We start from the raw sequence: 14,349 nt of genomic DNA on the forward strand, positions 1-14,349 counted from the left end.
AGCGCTTGCACCAGGGAGGGGGGGCACATGCTTCACTCAGGGCATAGCAGCTAGATCATTCCTAGGAGAGGCTGTCAGCAGGGCTGCACCGGGAGGGACTCGAGCCCTGTCTTTGATTTAAACCCAGCCTGAGTCCCCTGTAAAGGGTTTATTTCTGTTTGGAATATAGGCCAGGATCCAAAGATTGTCCCTTCCAAATACTGTCTTGTGACTCTATTTACTTAGATTATGTTTGGTTTGTCTGACGCTGCTGACCGATTTCATGTCTTCATGGGCAGTGTGCTATCCAGTAAATACTTGCGGGACAGCAGGAAACAAATTGCCTTCAGAAATGGCCCAGAGCTGCCCCTCATCCCAACCACTGGGATGCAATTAACTAATTCTGGTGTTTATTGTCATCATAGTCAGAGTCTCTACGTGCTGTTTTGTAGATGGAATTTGATTCCTTAGGGAATGATGTAAATTCTGCTGTTCAGCTCTGTGTCGCAGTAACCTGTAGGACAGCCACAGTTCTGTGTGGGCACTGCTGACCTCCCCTGAGTCAGGGCAGTCACACATTCCTGACACCTTATCCTGCATCAGTTGCTTTCTTCCTGGCCAGTGGGAAGCTGACACCGTAAGATCTGTCAGCAGCATGTGAATGATCGAGGTTTAGAGTCTTGTGGAAGAAGACAGTAAAGTAAGCTGCAGGTGAACTCAAACCTGGTAGAAGGAACTGATTTTCACAAAACTTTAAAAATATGTTTTAATACTTTAATACATTTTAAAAATTAACAGTACCCCTGAATGTGTGAGCTTAGCAGAATTCAAAAAATACAGAATGTAGAATAATAAAAGCTTGTTGGAATTGCCATGCTGGATCAGACCTGAGGGCTGTTCAGGTTAGTGTATAATATTTGACAGCATCTGCAGTGCTAGATGCTCCAGAGGAAGGTGCAAGAAATGGTATCATTCTTAATACACACTTTTTTCAGGATCTAAAGCAAAGATTTACTAATACATATGTAAAAGGTACGTACGGGTATGTACGGACATGGATGTTTATCCAGGGAAGGTTATTCATACAGTAGAAAGCAATTGCTCAGACCATTTAGATAGTCACCCAAGCCTGACCTCAGAACACAAAATGCACCCTTCAGTGTATAACTGAGGCAGCATTCAATACTAGGATGGAGGCATTATAACCTCTAGTCTACAGTGTGACTAAAGCCAGTGCAGGAATATTGCCCTGATCTGCAGTGGCTGTGCTTTCTAAACGAAAGCTGACAAATTGCACTTCAGATCAAAGGCTGTAAGAATTAAATCAAAACCTTTTTTAAAAAAAAAAAAAAAAACACCAAAAAAAACATGCCTACTGTAAAATTCTCCCAACTAAGTAAGCTCAATCAATTTTATTTCTCAAACTGTAGGTTAGGCATTGGCTTGTTCATGTTCATTAGGTGCATCTATGAAGAGCAGGCTTGTTAGAGTAAAGTGTAATTTAGTCTAGGAGTGTAAATATGTAGAAGATTCTCTGACTGAAAGAAGTAGATAAAAGTCAGACTAGACATAAGGCAGTAGTGATTTTTGTGGGGTTTTTTGTTTGTTTGTTTGTTCTTTTATTTTGCTTTGGTTGGTTGGTTTTGGTTCCTTTTACAATACAGTCGAATGTTGGTACAGCTCGATTAATGATATGATGGCTGCTTTACAAAATCAGCATATGCCTGGTTCTTGTGGATGTCTTTTAGCTCATCTATTGGGCTTTTCACAGATGCCACTGAGATTCGATGGGGCTGCTTTACGCTTCTGGTCAGTCTACGTAACCAGAATGGTCTCTGTGGTTCTCAAGCGAAGCTTCTGCCAACGTTACGAATCACAAATGTGGATGTTTTAGCATGTAAATAAACCTTGCTGAATTTCAGCGCTGGCAGTTGGTATCAGTTAGGTCCCAACTGAAGGAGAGAGGATGCATGTGTGCTTGGTTGCTTGAACTTAGGAAGCCTTCCTCTTACATGTTACTAGTGTTCCTTGCAGTTTTCTCTGGAGAGCTGATGCTAGCATCTCTTGCTGACAGGATTCTAAGTTACACGAACAGTGGCCTGATCCAATGTGGTAATGCTTTTATTAATCCAACTGGTTGTGTTTGGAATAACTGTTAAAACTGCTAACCTGTTCATAAACCAAGTCACTTCCTCTGTCATGCATTTGCCTTTCCTGCAGGAGCAGGTGGAGTATCACTGCTAAAACACTCCAGATCCTAGATAGAGAACCCAGCAATGTAAGTCACTGCCCCAGGAGCCAAATTCTTTGTTATGTGGTTGTCAAAATTTAGCTTCGACAAACATGATCTCATGGCCTGCTTCTCCCTGCTGAAGTGGCTCCCCTCTTCCTCTAACAAGGGTCTCTATCTACATATCTGCTCCCAGCGCTCTTGGAGACAACAATAGCTCTGTCCATTGGGAATGGAGTGTACTTTTCCTGGGGAAGACAGCAAGACTGAATTATTCAAGCAGTAGCTAACTCTGCAACAGATTTATTTTTATTTACTTATTTATTTATTTTTTTTTAGTAATAGCATGCAGAATTTTGGCAAGATACGCTGGGCTTTTTTTTTGTGCGTGCGTGCCTTACAATAGGTGGGTGTCTGAGGGTGGCAGGCTCTTGGCAGCATTTCACATTCCATCTGACGAGTAAAAAAAATAATAATTAAAAGAAAAGCTAGCACTCCATGCCTTCTTTTTTCCTTAATGCTTCTGGTAAGTCATGCACATTAGGTCCACGAATATCGCAGATGGCGGGGCTGATGCTTTTTAAAGCCTTGAGTGAGTTTGTGCGGAGCTGTTCAGAGGAGAAAGCAAGAGGAAATCCCTCAGTACCAAGGACACGCTTGAACGCACACGGGTGGGGGGCGTACCCTGTCTTCCTTCCTCATCCTTCCCCAACCCCTGTCCCCAAGGCAAGCTGCGTAGTCCTATGCCAGCAAACGCTCTGGTAAGGGTGGCTCTCTGGGCTCTGGTTTATCGATTTTGCTGCTTGAAGTTCTGAGAGAAAGAAAAAAAAAATTAAAAAAAATGGCTTAAACCAGAAAAGGCACCATCCCATGGAAACCCTCCCAGTCGCTCCTCTCTGCTCTGGAAAATGCCGTGACTTAGCAGGGACTCCCACTGCACCTTCCAATTCTCGGACCTTGGACCAGTCACCTAACCTTTTTGGCTCATTATCTCTGCTTGTGAAAGCAATGCATTGTGGGTATTTTTGGTTTTTTCTTTTCAATTACATTTCTCTGTGTTTACTTTGATCAGAATTGATTGACTTGTTTTTCCGGAGGTGTTGCATCGGTTCTTTAAGATGCTGAATAATAATACTTTGCATGCTTGTGTGATCAGCCGAATCTTATCGCATGTCTAATGTGCAGGGTAAAAAGCAGGTGATGTATGGATGTCAGAAACAAAGCCAAGCAGCCCCGTGGAGCTCAAATAAACAATCGTACCCAACTCTCTGAAACGTGCTTCCGACATAGGTGATTCTGGCCCCTGTGGGATGCCTTCTGAGGGGCTTCTCGATTTCCAAGCCCACTTCACGAAGCCCATGTCTCCATGTGTGTAGGGGGTAACTTAAAACAATTCCAGGAGAAAAACAAAAACAAAATACAAAACAACAAAAAAAAAGAGTGGAGGTTTCTAAACCCTTGTTTCTCTTCTTCAGGACATCAGATCTTTTCGAGTCTATTTTTATTGTACAACATGGTTGTTCCCCTCCCTCTCTCCTTCGCATACTGTCTCCCCCTCTGCCCGCCCCTTCCCCTTTGCATGCCATGGAAGATGACTTGGAGCCGTCTAGCGTGCGTGCGCACACACATTCTCTTGCTGATTTGCTCCTGCCAAAAGCCCAGGTTGTGGATTCATACATCACCTGCCTGTGTAAAACGCATGTGCATGCTGCCGTCCTCAATAACCGGAATGTGTTTTCTGTTCTTTTGTTTTTTGTTTTTTGTTTTTTTGTTTTTGTGTGGATTTTCTGCAGTGTGGTTTACCAGGACGGATTTTACGGTGCTGACCTCTATGTAAGTACACACACCGGAGCCTTCTCATCCCCAACCCCTGACAAGCCAGCCTTTTTTTTTTTTTTTTTTTTTGGTTTGTTTGGTTTGGTTTGGTTTGGTTTGGTTTTTTTTTTTTTAAATATCATTTACTTTAATTTTCTTCTTCCTTGTGGATATATATATTTATATATTTAGGAATGCAAGCATGCTTCTCTGTCACTGCGCTTGCCCCTGGGTGCAAGACCTAAGCCTTTGGGTTTCCTGATCATTGCCAGGGTCAGTTTACTGGGTGTCCTCTCCCCCACATGCACACTGCTACTAATCAACCTGAGAGATGATTAGCGAATTAAAATTTCTCTCAACACTTCTCTCGTTTACATAATTCGGATATAAAAATAACAGGACTGGTTTAGCCTCAGACCTTCCCTTTCCTTCTCCCCCTCCACCCTCCCCTTTCTCTCCCCTCTTGGGGCCCTTTCAGGTTTGATTTGTGCAGCCCACACTAAACAGTGCAAGCTGTATGTTTAAAAACGTTCCTGTGCCACTGGGACGTGGAGATTATCCCTTTGGGGAAGGCACTGGGACTGATTAAAAATGGAGACCGAGATGCTAGAGTGAAAACTGACATCTCATTTTGCTAGTCAAAATGGTACCTAAATAGGCTAGATTCTCTTTACAATTCCCTGAAGAGGTAAAGTACAAATACATGGAGATGTTCGGTTAGAGAAGTCAGCAGCCTCCTCCTGTTTGGGAATTAGCTCTGATACCCCAGGAGGCGTTGTCTGTCATTGCCTTTGTCCTACCCAGCCAGTCGGTGTTGCAGATCTCCAGGGCATCTGTATACAAAGCTGGGTTGTGGCCGTCATGGATCGAGGGACTCTGGCCAGTAAGAAAAGCGGTTTTCCTCTCCGATGGAGAGCTGTTGCAAAGCAGCTGGGATAGGAGCGTGCCCTTCGTAGCCAAAATATTCAGGTCCACTACTGCCATCACAACCTGTGGCCTCGTCTGGCTCTGGCAAAGCTCCCAAAGTTACAGGTAATAGCTCTCTGGAGCTAGGGATGCTTTGTATTGGTAGTGGCATGGTTGTCAGCATGGATTTCACGTCCCTGCTCCTTTGAAGTTGCTGCTCCTGACGTTTATGAAGAGGACCCTGAGGGGTTAGACTGAAGATAATGGATGGAATTAGCTGTTGGATTTTCTTGGCTTATATGGAGGGTCAGGTCTTATAAAGGCACTTTGCCCATCATAGTTTACAGCAGTCAGAAGCTGTACTCTCTACACGTAGACGTTTTGGGTGCATTTCTTCATTCTTACGTATGCCAGTGTGTGCACATCCCTCAAAATTTGACCTGCGTAATCAAGTGTTCCTGTATTAAATGCTGTCAAGGGCTACACGAGAGTTTTGGGTTCTCCCATCTCACTCCTAGAACGCTAGCTCGACAGACCACTGAGTTTTCTACAGCAGGCAAGCAAATGAGCAATACCTTCTGCTTAGTGCCTCTTCCCTCAGAGTATGGCATATAAAAGGTTGTCATGTTGAAATGGAAAACTGGCTGGGGTTACTCCCTGTTCCTTTTCAGAAAGCTCCTTCAGAGCTTCCATTGCTGACGGGGACGAGATGCTTATCTAGCGTGTTTTAAAGACAGGGACTTCAGCAATGAAGAAGCCCCATAATCCACCAGAAAACGTGGTGCTGCCGTGTGGTAGCATCACGTAACGCAGAGCCGAGCCTCCAAGGCAGGTTAAAACTGCGTGGTGACCTTCTGGCGACTTTGCTTCCAGTGGTTTAGGTCTCACTGTGAGAAAGCAGGACGGCAGGACAGGGTGCTCATCCAGGGAGGTGGTGCTGTGTTTTCCTGTGTTGTTGCTGCCCTCCAACAGAGCTCAGAAAAAAAATAATCATAATCCTGATGTGAAGTTACCCTTCCAAGCGATTTGCTCATTGGCACACGTAGAATGAGTGCAGCATCCCCGTGCCCCACTGATGTGCAGTGCTGATCTGTGGAAGGAAAGGCAGAGGGCTCTTCTGTTAGGTTTAGCCCTTCCTGGCTGGTTTAGGGGGAAAATTAAACTGAGGTTCCCTTAGGGCTTCAGGGTGGAAATGACCCTGAGCTAGGAAGGAGTAGTTAGCGGTAGGGAAGATGAAGGGGACATGTCCCGAGTTTGGGCTGCTTTTTCTGCATAAGTACTACGCACCGATTTCTCGTTTTCCTCCTCCTCCTCTTCCTCACTCCTTTTTTCTGTCCTGGGGCAACCATCCTGCTAGCCGCGCCTTCTCTGAAGAAGGCATTCCACCTCTTGTTGGATGCATCCCACTCTGGCAGGACACCTGAATCCATAAAACAACCAGCCCCAGGCTGCAGAGGGCATCATTTCGGATCCTAAGAAGGGTTCTCATTCCTCTACAATGGGGTCAATCTGGGGCTGGGGGGGGGAGAAAAAAACAAACAAACAAAAACAAAACAAAACAAAACAAAACAAAACAAACCACCTGTGTGAAGACCACTCCTGCCTGTGAAAAGCGTGCTTGCATCCGCCGGAAAGAAAAGGCTGGTGAGCCCCGCCGCGGGCTGTTTGTATGATTGTTTCTTTCCACAGCTGTGTTTTTTTGAACTGCTCTTCCTGTGTTCTGTTATAGAATAGTCTTACAGGAACCAATCATTAGCGCTAAAATACCTCAGGTAGGAGTGCCAGTGTGACCTGCCAACCGATCAGATTGTGGATTGCAGTGGAAAAAACTGAATTATACTAACCATTCCAGCACCACATTGGAGATGGGAACAGAGGCTTTTTTAGGGCAGCGCAGACTCCCGTGTGAGCCAAGCCCCCGCCGTAGCAGGGCGGCGTGTGTCCAGATTTCACACCGAGTGGCATTTCATTCGAAAACTGTGTATACGTAAATTCAACGGAAGGGTTAACAAGGTCATGCTTGTCCCATTACCATGTAGAAGCACCTGCTGCAATGGACGCTGTTGTCCTGTCACCTCTTTTAATTCATTCATGCTCATTCCTGGTGCACGTATGCCACCCCTTCTAATCCAAAAATACTGGAAACGGTTCTGGCCCTCTCTGCTTCTTAACTTCTGCTCTAGGGCACTGTAGGGGTGGAGAAGGCACACTCAAGTCACGACAAATTGAAAGATCCCCAAACCGGGCTCTCCGTCTAAACTGGCAGGTGGCCAAATGTGTCCAACTGGTACCATGAGTTGCACATTGCTCCGAGGGTATGGGAATGCTCGTGGCATCGAGTAAAGGGTGCCAGCAACACGCTTTGTGCACCTGCCTGAGGCAGCAAGGGAAGAAGAAAAGGGAGGCTTATGGTCATAGGATACACTGACAGAGTAAGCTGTAGGTTTGGATTTCCTCACATTCCCATTGCGTTGTCAGATAATATGGACACAAAGAGTAGAAGAGAAGATGGGACTTATTTTGTGCTGAACTGTGCAGCCTTTACATGCTCATTTATTTGCGTTAACACGTTCAGTAATTGGAATGCTGCTCTAAATTGGGATTGCAGCTTCCGATATAGCTTGTTTTCCCAGGTTTGTTTCCCTGAAATAACGCATTATTGAGAATGCTATCAGCTAATGTTAAAGAAGGGATTAAAAAAACGTTTTCTTGCTTCACTGATGAGCCAAGGATGATAATATCACAGAAGAGTCATTTGAAATTTGGGCTCTTATGAACACCTGAGCAAATCCGGTTGTTTGCCAATTGAGATCTATAGGCTCGGGCTCTCTACACGTTCTCATGGGAAAAGGGGTTCAGCACAGCCCCAGCAACACCGGCAGGATAACAAGAGAAGGAGAACTTAAATTAGGATAAGCAGCACTTAGAGTTGTGTTCACCTCTCTCACCTGCTCCCCACACAATCCAAAAGACTGTACCAGAAGGAGCCCGTCTTGTTTGAGACAGTCCTTTTGGTTGTCGACTGGCCCAGTAAAAATGCATAAGGCTGTTTTTAAACTGTCCCCATTGACAGAAATGTCTCTGAGCTAATGTCTTCGCAAGAAGCTCAGACACATCCATCTCCTCTGAGACAAGGCTAAAGATTTTAGACTGAGCCTAGACGGGTAAACCTGTCCCTGTGGGATGGCTTCACTTAAATAGATGGAGTGGGGAGGTTGCGCAGCTGTCCTGGGTTTCTTGCACAATGCCACTCGATGGTGTCTTCTGTTGCAGTCTGGAGGAGCGTGGTGCAGCTAGCCAAGGGCCTTTTAAAAATTATTTCTTCTTTTATTGGGAAACACGATTGCTCATGTTGGGTGAGGATGCTCTACTCTGATACAGTTCATACTTAACGAGAGTACCTGGAGTGAGTGGCATCAGAAATCACTAGGGGCGGTAGGACCTTGTAGCTGAGGTGACGGATGAGCTTTGCCTACCAGTTACAGTTCTGTGTGAGCAGGGAGGGCAGGAGAAAGCACCTGGGGCATTGGGCAGGCTGAGTAGGGCTGGAGATGCATTGAGGGAAGTCCACCTGGGTCCCGGGTTAAGGAGAACAGGAGCGTCAGCTGGGTGAGGTGACCTGCACAGCCTGGTGAAAGCGTTTGTGGACTCAGGAGGAGTGCTCGCTGCAACTGGCCTCCTCCGGCCTTCACCCTGTTTCGGTGGACCTGCTGGTCACGCTAAACACATTCCCGTCTCAGAAATCCCCCAGCTGTCCGCACTCATTGCTCCTGTGACAGGAACGTACCATGGCCATTATAATCCCCATTTTTGGTTTTATTTGGAGTACACACGAGTAGGCTTTGCAGGCCGCTTGGAGCCGAGCGGCCCTGCCCGGGAGTGTGTACCCCTATCCCGTGACATTTTTTTTAAATTAACAGTAGCTTCAATTTTGCATCAGTGCATGGTTAAAAAGCAATACACATGTCAGCTATTTCTTAACTTCATTTCTCCAATGAATTATTTCTCCTGTTTTTTGTTTTTTTATTTTTCCTGTTTTTCTTTTTTTTCTTTTTTTTCTTTTTCGTTTGTTGTGCAGTCGACTGAAGAAATGTTAACATCCCGCTCTAAATCTCTCAGTGGAGTCTCTGTTCCCTTCTCTGATATAACAGATGGGTTATTGCTTGTTATAATTATTAACATCGTGGTGTGGGACAGGGCTAGGGTGGGAGCCATCCCGGGGACGGGGGGGCGAGGGCGGGAGGCTGCGGGGAGTCGTCGAGGTTGGAATGTTAACTCCAGTGGTGACTGACTGTTTCCGTAATAGCAGGTTGTTGTGGCTGCACGCTCTAGTACTTGAGGCTGTGTACTTCACTGAGCTTGTGGTAGAGCCTAGGGCGAACTGCTGTCCCAAGAGAATGCTGGGATGGATAGAAAACTAGCCAATATGAGTCTGAACGTGGTGACTTTGCTGGTTGTTCTAGCTCCAGATGTCAGCATGCTTAGTTTTTAATTTTGATTAATAAATGTTACGCCATCCCTCCCCCTCCCCCTTCCCACACCTGATTCCAACCCTTTTCTTTTTTTCTTTTTTTTTTTTTTCTTTTCTCTTTTTCTTTTGTTTTGGTTTTGTTTTCCTTTACGAGAGACGTGAGTTAAACGAGAATTACATGATAACCCTTTTCTGGTTTCAAACTGCATCTCGCTGCCATGTGTAGGGCCTGTGCCAGTCACGTTTTGGAACGGCTTCGGATGTGAAATGTGGCTGGTAGGTGGGAAGGAGGGTGGGAATTATGGGGGGGCTGCAGCAGCCTGCCCTGCCGAAGGACAGCGCCAAGGGGAAATGTCTTCCACGCCGTGCCCAAGTGACAGACCACACCAAGAGTTCAGGAAGGTCACGAGCTTAAGGAAACGCCACAAGCTCCTAATTTGGTGAGGTCGGTGAAGGTTTCATTTGGATTGCCCCCTTGTTCCCCTTGTCTCTGTCATGTTTTGGAGGTGGAGGTAGTGGTGGCACAGCAGTAGCGTGCCAGAAAGAAGCCAAAACCTCCCCAGAACATCAATCTGAAGGGCAGGGATTGAAACCACTAGGTAAGGGGGACAAAACCATGACACAACGTTCCTTTCAAGCAATGTGGTGATGTTTCACAGGTGATAATTTGCCTTACTCTCTTCTATTGACTAGAAGATTAAAAGCTCTGCAAGTCTTTCTCCTCCAGAGTAAGAAACCATCCCCAGGTATGTTTGGGGTAGCATGCAAGCCATCGTGGGGGCAGTCCCACAAGGGCAACCAAAATGAAGTTGAAATCGTGACTTCTATTTTAAAGGCTGTCTAGACCCAAACAGCACTGCTGAGCCAAGACAAAGTCTGCCCTGCAGTGGAGCTGATCTTGTCCTCTTAGTTACATACAGCCGTAAGATTTACAGGGGAAAAAGCGGTGGAGATATTTTGAGCTGATTCTGGAGGTAAAGAGCATAAGCCTGCCTTCTGGTCCTTCCAACTCTTGAAATGTCACTTAAAAGGGGAAAAAAAAAAAAGCCAGAAGCAATCTGGAGTTTTCTGATGTTATTTATGGCTCATTGTGTTTCTGGCAAATCAAAGCCACGGTTCATTTACCATTGCTCCCCCATAGAGTTTACAGAAACGTGTTCAGAAGCATACAGTCAGGAAAGATCTAACCTGGGCTTCAGAGCTTTGTCGTGACTGCCACGCAGCCTTAGCTCCCGCTCTGAGAGGTGGCAGGCACCCGTCCCTCATTACTGCGAGGTGCACGGAGCTGTGGGGCTGAGCCTGGGCTTCCTCTGTTGGTGGGAATTCTGGTAGGACACTTGCAAGCCTTCCTCTGGGCCAGGATTTATGTTTTGCCAGCTCAGCTGTAACTACATATTTAGGATCTGCCTCTTCCCAGTGTAAGCATTTTAAAGAGCTTTACTACAGATGTGTAACGTAGGTGTAAATGCAGCAGCAGTACGGTCTGCTCAGATGTAATTTCCCCCAACCTGTTTCTTTCTTACTCTGAGGGAGAGGAGAATGCTCCGGTTGGTATCTGTGTCAATTTGCTTGTTGGCAGCCCTTTAGACCACCAGAGATTGACTTCTCTGACCTTCTTTTACTGATTGCTTTTTGGCTTCTCTGGCTATTGATGCTTTTATGCATCTGAACCAAAAGAAATTCTAGCCTTTGGGGTCTCCCAGGCTTAGAAAAGAGACAAAGGAGAAAAAAAAGCAGGAGCTCCTCTGAATGATGCCCTTTCTAAAATACATGCTTCACAGAAAGTGCCCACCTCTGATTTCCCCAGCGTAAGAGGAAGGGGACATAGAAATTACATTGCATACAGTATTTCAGCTCTCTTCTGATTTTCCATTCCTCCATGCCAAATTTAGTTTCCTACAGGGATATCACCATGCCCAGGCTCACTTCAGTTTATTCCTTGCACTAAACTGGGAAATGGAAGAGCCTCCTTAGTCCTTCTGAGCAAAGGGAGATAGGAGTTAATGGGCGATGCTTGTGCTAGATAAGACATGGGAGCTGATGCAGTTTGAAACACTTCCTCTCCTTGTGATGTGTGTGATTCCTTTTTTTTCTTTTTTTCTTTTTTCAATTTTTTTTTTTTTTTTTGGCTCTGCGTGGGTGGACAGGTATCTGTAAAGTCAGTTCTCTTCTCTCCTGCAGGGTGGATACGCAGCCTACAGATATGCACAGCCTGCTACTGCAACAGCAGCCACGGCCGCTGCAGCCGCTGCAGCAGCTTACAGCGATGGGTATGTAAGGGGGAGGCATCCCCGGGGGCTAGCTTGCTGTGCTTGGAGGTTTGAGGAGCATTGATCCATTACAGTACTTCTACTTTCCCCGTTTCTTTGTCTTACTTGCACTCGCACGTGCACACTTGCATGCACAACCCAACGTGAAAGATTCGAGTGCACGACTTGTCTCTCTCTGCTCCTGGGGCACTGTTGCCCTCCGGTCTGTGTGGGCTGGCACAAATCCTGGCCTCTTCCTTTATCCTGGTGGTTCTCTGGGCACAGGAGGCAGTGTGCTTACGGCCTCAGAGTTGAGAGACCTGGTTTGCATCGCTAGCTCCTTGCTCTGTGACTCTGAGCAGGTCGTTCCATCGCTGGGTGCATTTCTCTCCCCATCCATGAAGTAAGAAGGGTTCAGCTCGTCCAGTACTCTCGGGCGCTTTAACCTGTGGTCCTGCGTAAATGCAGAGGGTTATCATCATCAGAGTGCTTGCCTTAAGATTTGTTATCTCCCGTGCAGTAAGGCTGTGTTTTAATCTTTAATCTGCGCATGTCAGAGCGTTAAAGTTCATGCTCCCTCCTCATGCTGGAGAACCCCTTTGCTGCTCTCCACTTAGCAGCTGCTACCATGCCAGTAGCACTAGCACCAGCAGCCGCCCTCCTCCCAAATTGCATCGCTCGAGGTAAGGGATGCACTAACCGTCTTGCCAAGGCGCTGACCTCTTTCCTACAGGTTGAGCTCACGGCTTCTGCCACCTTCCTCCTCACAGGCCGGTCCCTGCCCATCTCATACGGTGCATGGCAGCATGCCCATCGGCTCTCTGCGGAGAGGGGCTGCCTGTGTGCATGTGTGTGCATGTATGCATACATGTGTGTAGAAGGGCATGCTGCTTCCTCCATCGCCCGTGGTCAGAAGGCTGTTTCTCTGCCCCTCCAAAGTGACTTTTTTTTTTTTTTTTCTCTCATGTTTTCTCCCTCTCTTCAGTTATGGCAGGGTGTACACAGCAGATCCTTACCATGCCCTTGCCCCTGCCGCTAGCTACGGAGTTGGCGCTGTGGTAAGTTGAGATTTTCTTCCTTGTGCTGTTTCTCATTCCTAGCACGGGCATCAGCTGCTCACGGTGTGTATCAGGGACCGCAACTCTATCCAGAAATACCTGTCCACTGAGGGAGGAGGTCCTTAGCTGCAGTGCTGGCTCCCCATTCTGCATTCCTGTGTCTGTCTGTGTGCTCTAGGAAAGGAGCTGGGTTATAGGAGACCAGAAACCATTTAGTCTTGTACATCTTGTACAAAGGAGGAGGTTGAAGGATGACCAAAAACATCAGGAGCCAGAATGTCATTGCTGACTCGGTATAACCGTATCAAGGAGATGGATAGAGCAAGAACCAGCAACGGCTGGAGATGCCGGACATCCTTTCTTGCCTTTTTCATTAACTTAATTAAGAGCCCTTTAGAGCTCTGTTGCACGATGAGAAATCAGCCCAAGGGAAAGCGAGGGAATAAGTTGTTCTTGTGACATCTTGCAGCAAAGCTGCTCCACTCGGTTCCCTCTTCCACCGGCGGAAGGATGCGGCGTCCTGCCTGCCAGCAGGAGTTACACAAGGGCAGGGATGAGGTATATTGGCATAGGACGGGAGCGGCACAGCTTGCTGAAAACACATGCTTGCCCATCTGCTTCCAGCCAGTGCAGGAGCTGTGTTGCTGCAAAGGCTGCAACGCAAATGTGCGCGGAGGAAAAGACACCCACATACAGCTGGCTGCAGTGGAGCACCTCCCTTTGGGCTCAGCGCATCACGCGGGTTCCCGTTAGGGTCAGTGGAGGAAAAGCAGGGATTTCTAGGATACCAGGTCATCGTGTCTGTTTTAGATCTCTACCTTAAGGTGAGGTGGAGAGCATCCTGGAAGTGTGTGTCTGCTATCCAAAAAGTCAGTCTAGACAGCTGGCTCAGAGGTTATGACCTGTGAGTCCCGCCTCTGGTACTGAACTCCCTGTGACTTGGGCTTGCCAAAGTTCACCTCCAGCTGTGAGCACGTCCTCCAGAGCTATGTTTTTTGTTTTTTTCAGGCAGAGTTCTCCTCTCTTACTCCTTAGGGGGACTGATGGTTGCGGGTCAGTGCCAGGACACTTCCATTAATCCTTCTGAGAGCGTTTGGGCACTGCCCCTGAAGGTTTCTTCCAGGTTCGCTACCTAACAACCTCTTCTCTTCTCCTTTAATTTCTACAGGCGAGTTTATACCGAGGTGGCTACAGCCGATTTGCCCCCTACTGAAGTGACGTGAGCCCCCTGCAAGTGGGACAGCCCCCCCAGTTCATGAGGCCTGGCTATTGCAATATTTACTAGTAGAGGAACTCTATAGCAAGATGAGGAGGAAAAACAAAAAACAAAAGAGAAAATACTTTTTTATACCTCACTATGTTCTTTGAATATGTATTTTTTTTCCTTTAAATTTCTGCCTTTAATTCTTTTGTTCCAAAGATTGTGCTTTTTTTTTTTTTTGGTTGTTTTATTTTTTTGTTTGTTTTCCTTTTTTTTTTTTTTTTTTTAACTGTGGTAAAAAATAATGCATTTCCGTGTCTGTATGTTGGTGCATAGCTTATCCTACCAATCACGGAAAAGGCGATTAGCGTTAAGGAAAGCTGTTAGAAACCGAATATCATGCAATTAATCAGGAACACACAGACAGAGTTACTTCCCTG

The 14,349-nt window shown here is 46.5% G+C and overlaps 1 protein-coding gene across 4 annotated transcripts in view; it reads left to right on the forward strand.

Moving 5' to 3' along the window:
* RBFOX2 (RNA binding fox-1 homolog 2) overlaps nucleotides 1–14,143 on the forward strand; it is a 75,254-nt gene extending 61,111 nt beyond the window's left edge. For 3 of the 4 annotated variants that reach the window (XM_032188460.1, XM_032188451.1, XM_032188479.1), the window contains 4 exons: nucleotides 4,003–4,042; nucleotides 11,583–11,671; nucleotides 12,636–12,708; nucleotides 13,877–14,143. In XM_032188460.1, the coding sequence (XP_032044351.1) occupies nucleotides 4,003–4,042; nucleotides 11,583–11,671; nucleotides 12,636–12,708; nucleotides 13,877–13,921 (247 nt within the window). In that variant the 3' untranslated portion in view covers nucleotides 13,922–14,143. The remainder of the gene's footprint in view (nucleotides 1–4,002; nucleotides 4,043–11,582; nucleotides 11,672–12,635; nucleotides 12,709–13,876) is intronic. The other variant, XM_032188469.1, reaches the window with a different exon arrangement.
* Nucleotides 14,144–14,349: the final 206 nt, after the last annotated feature.

Source organism: Aythya fuligula, chromosome 1 (assembly GCF_009819795.1).
Source record: "Aythya fuligula isolate bAytFul2 chromosome 1, bAytFul2.pri, whole genome shotgun sequence".
NCBI lineage: Eukaryota > Metazoa > Chordata > Aves > Anseriformes > Anatidae > Aythya > Aythya fuligula.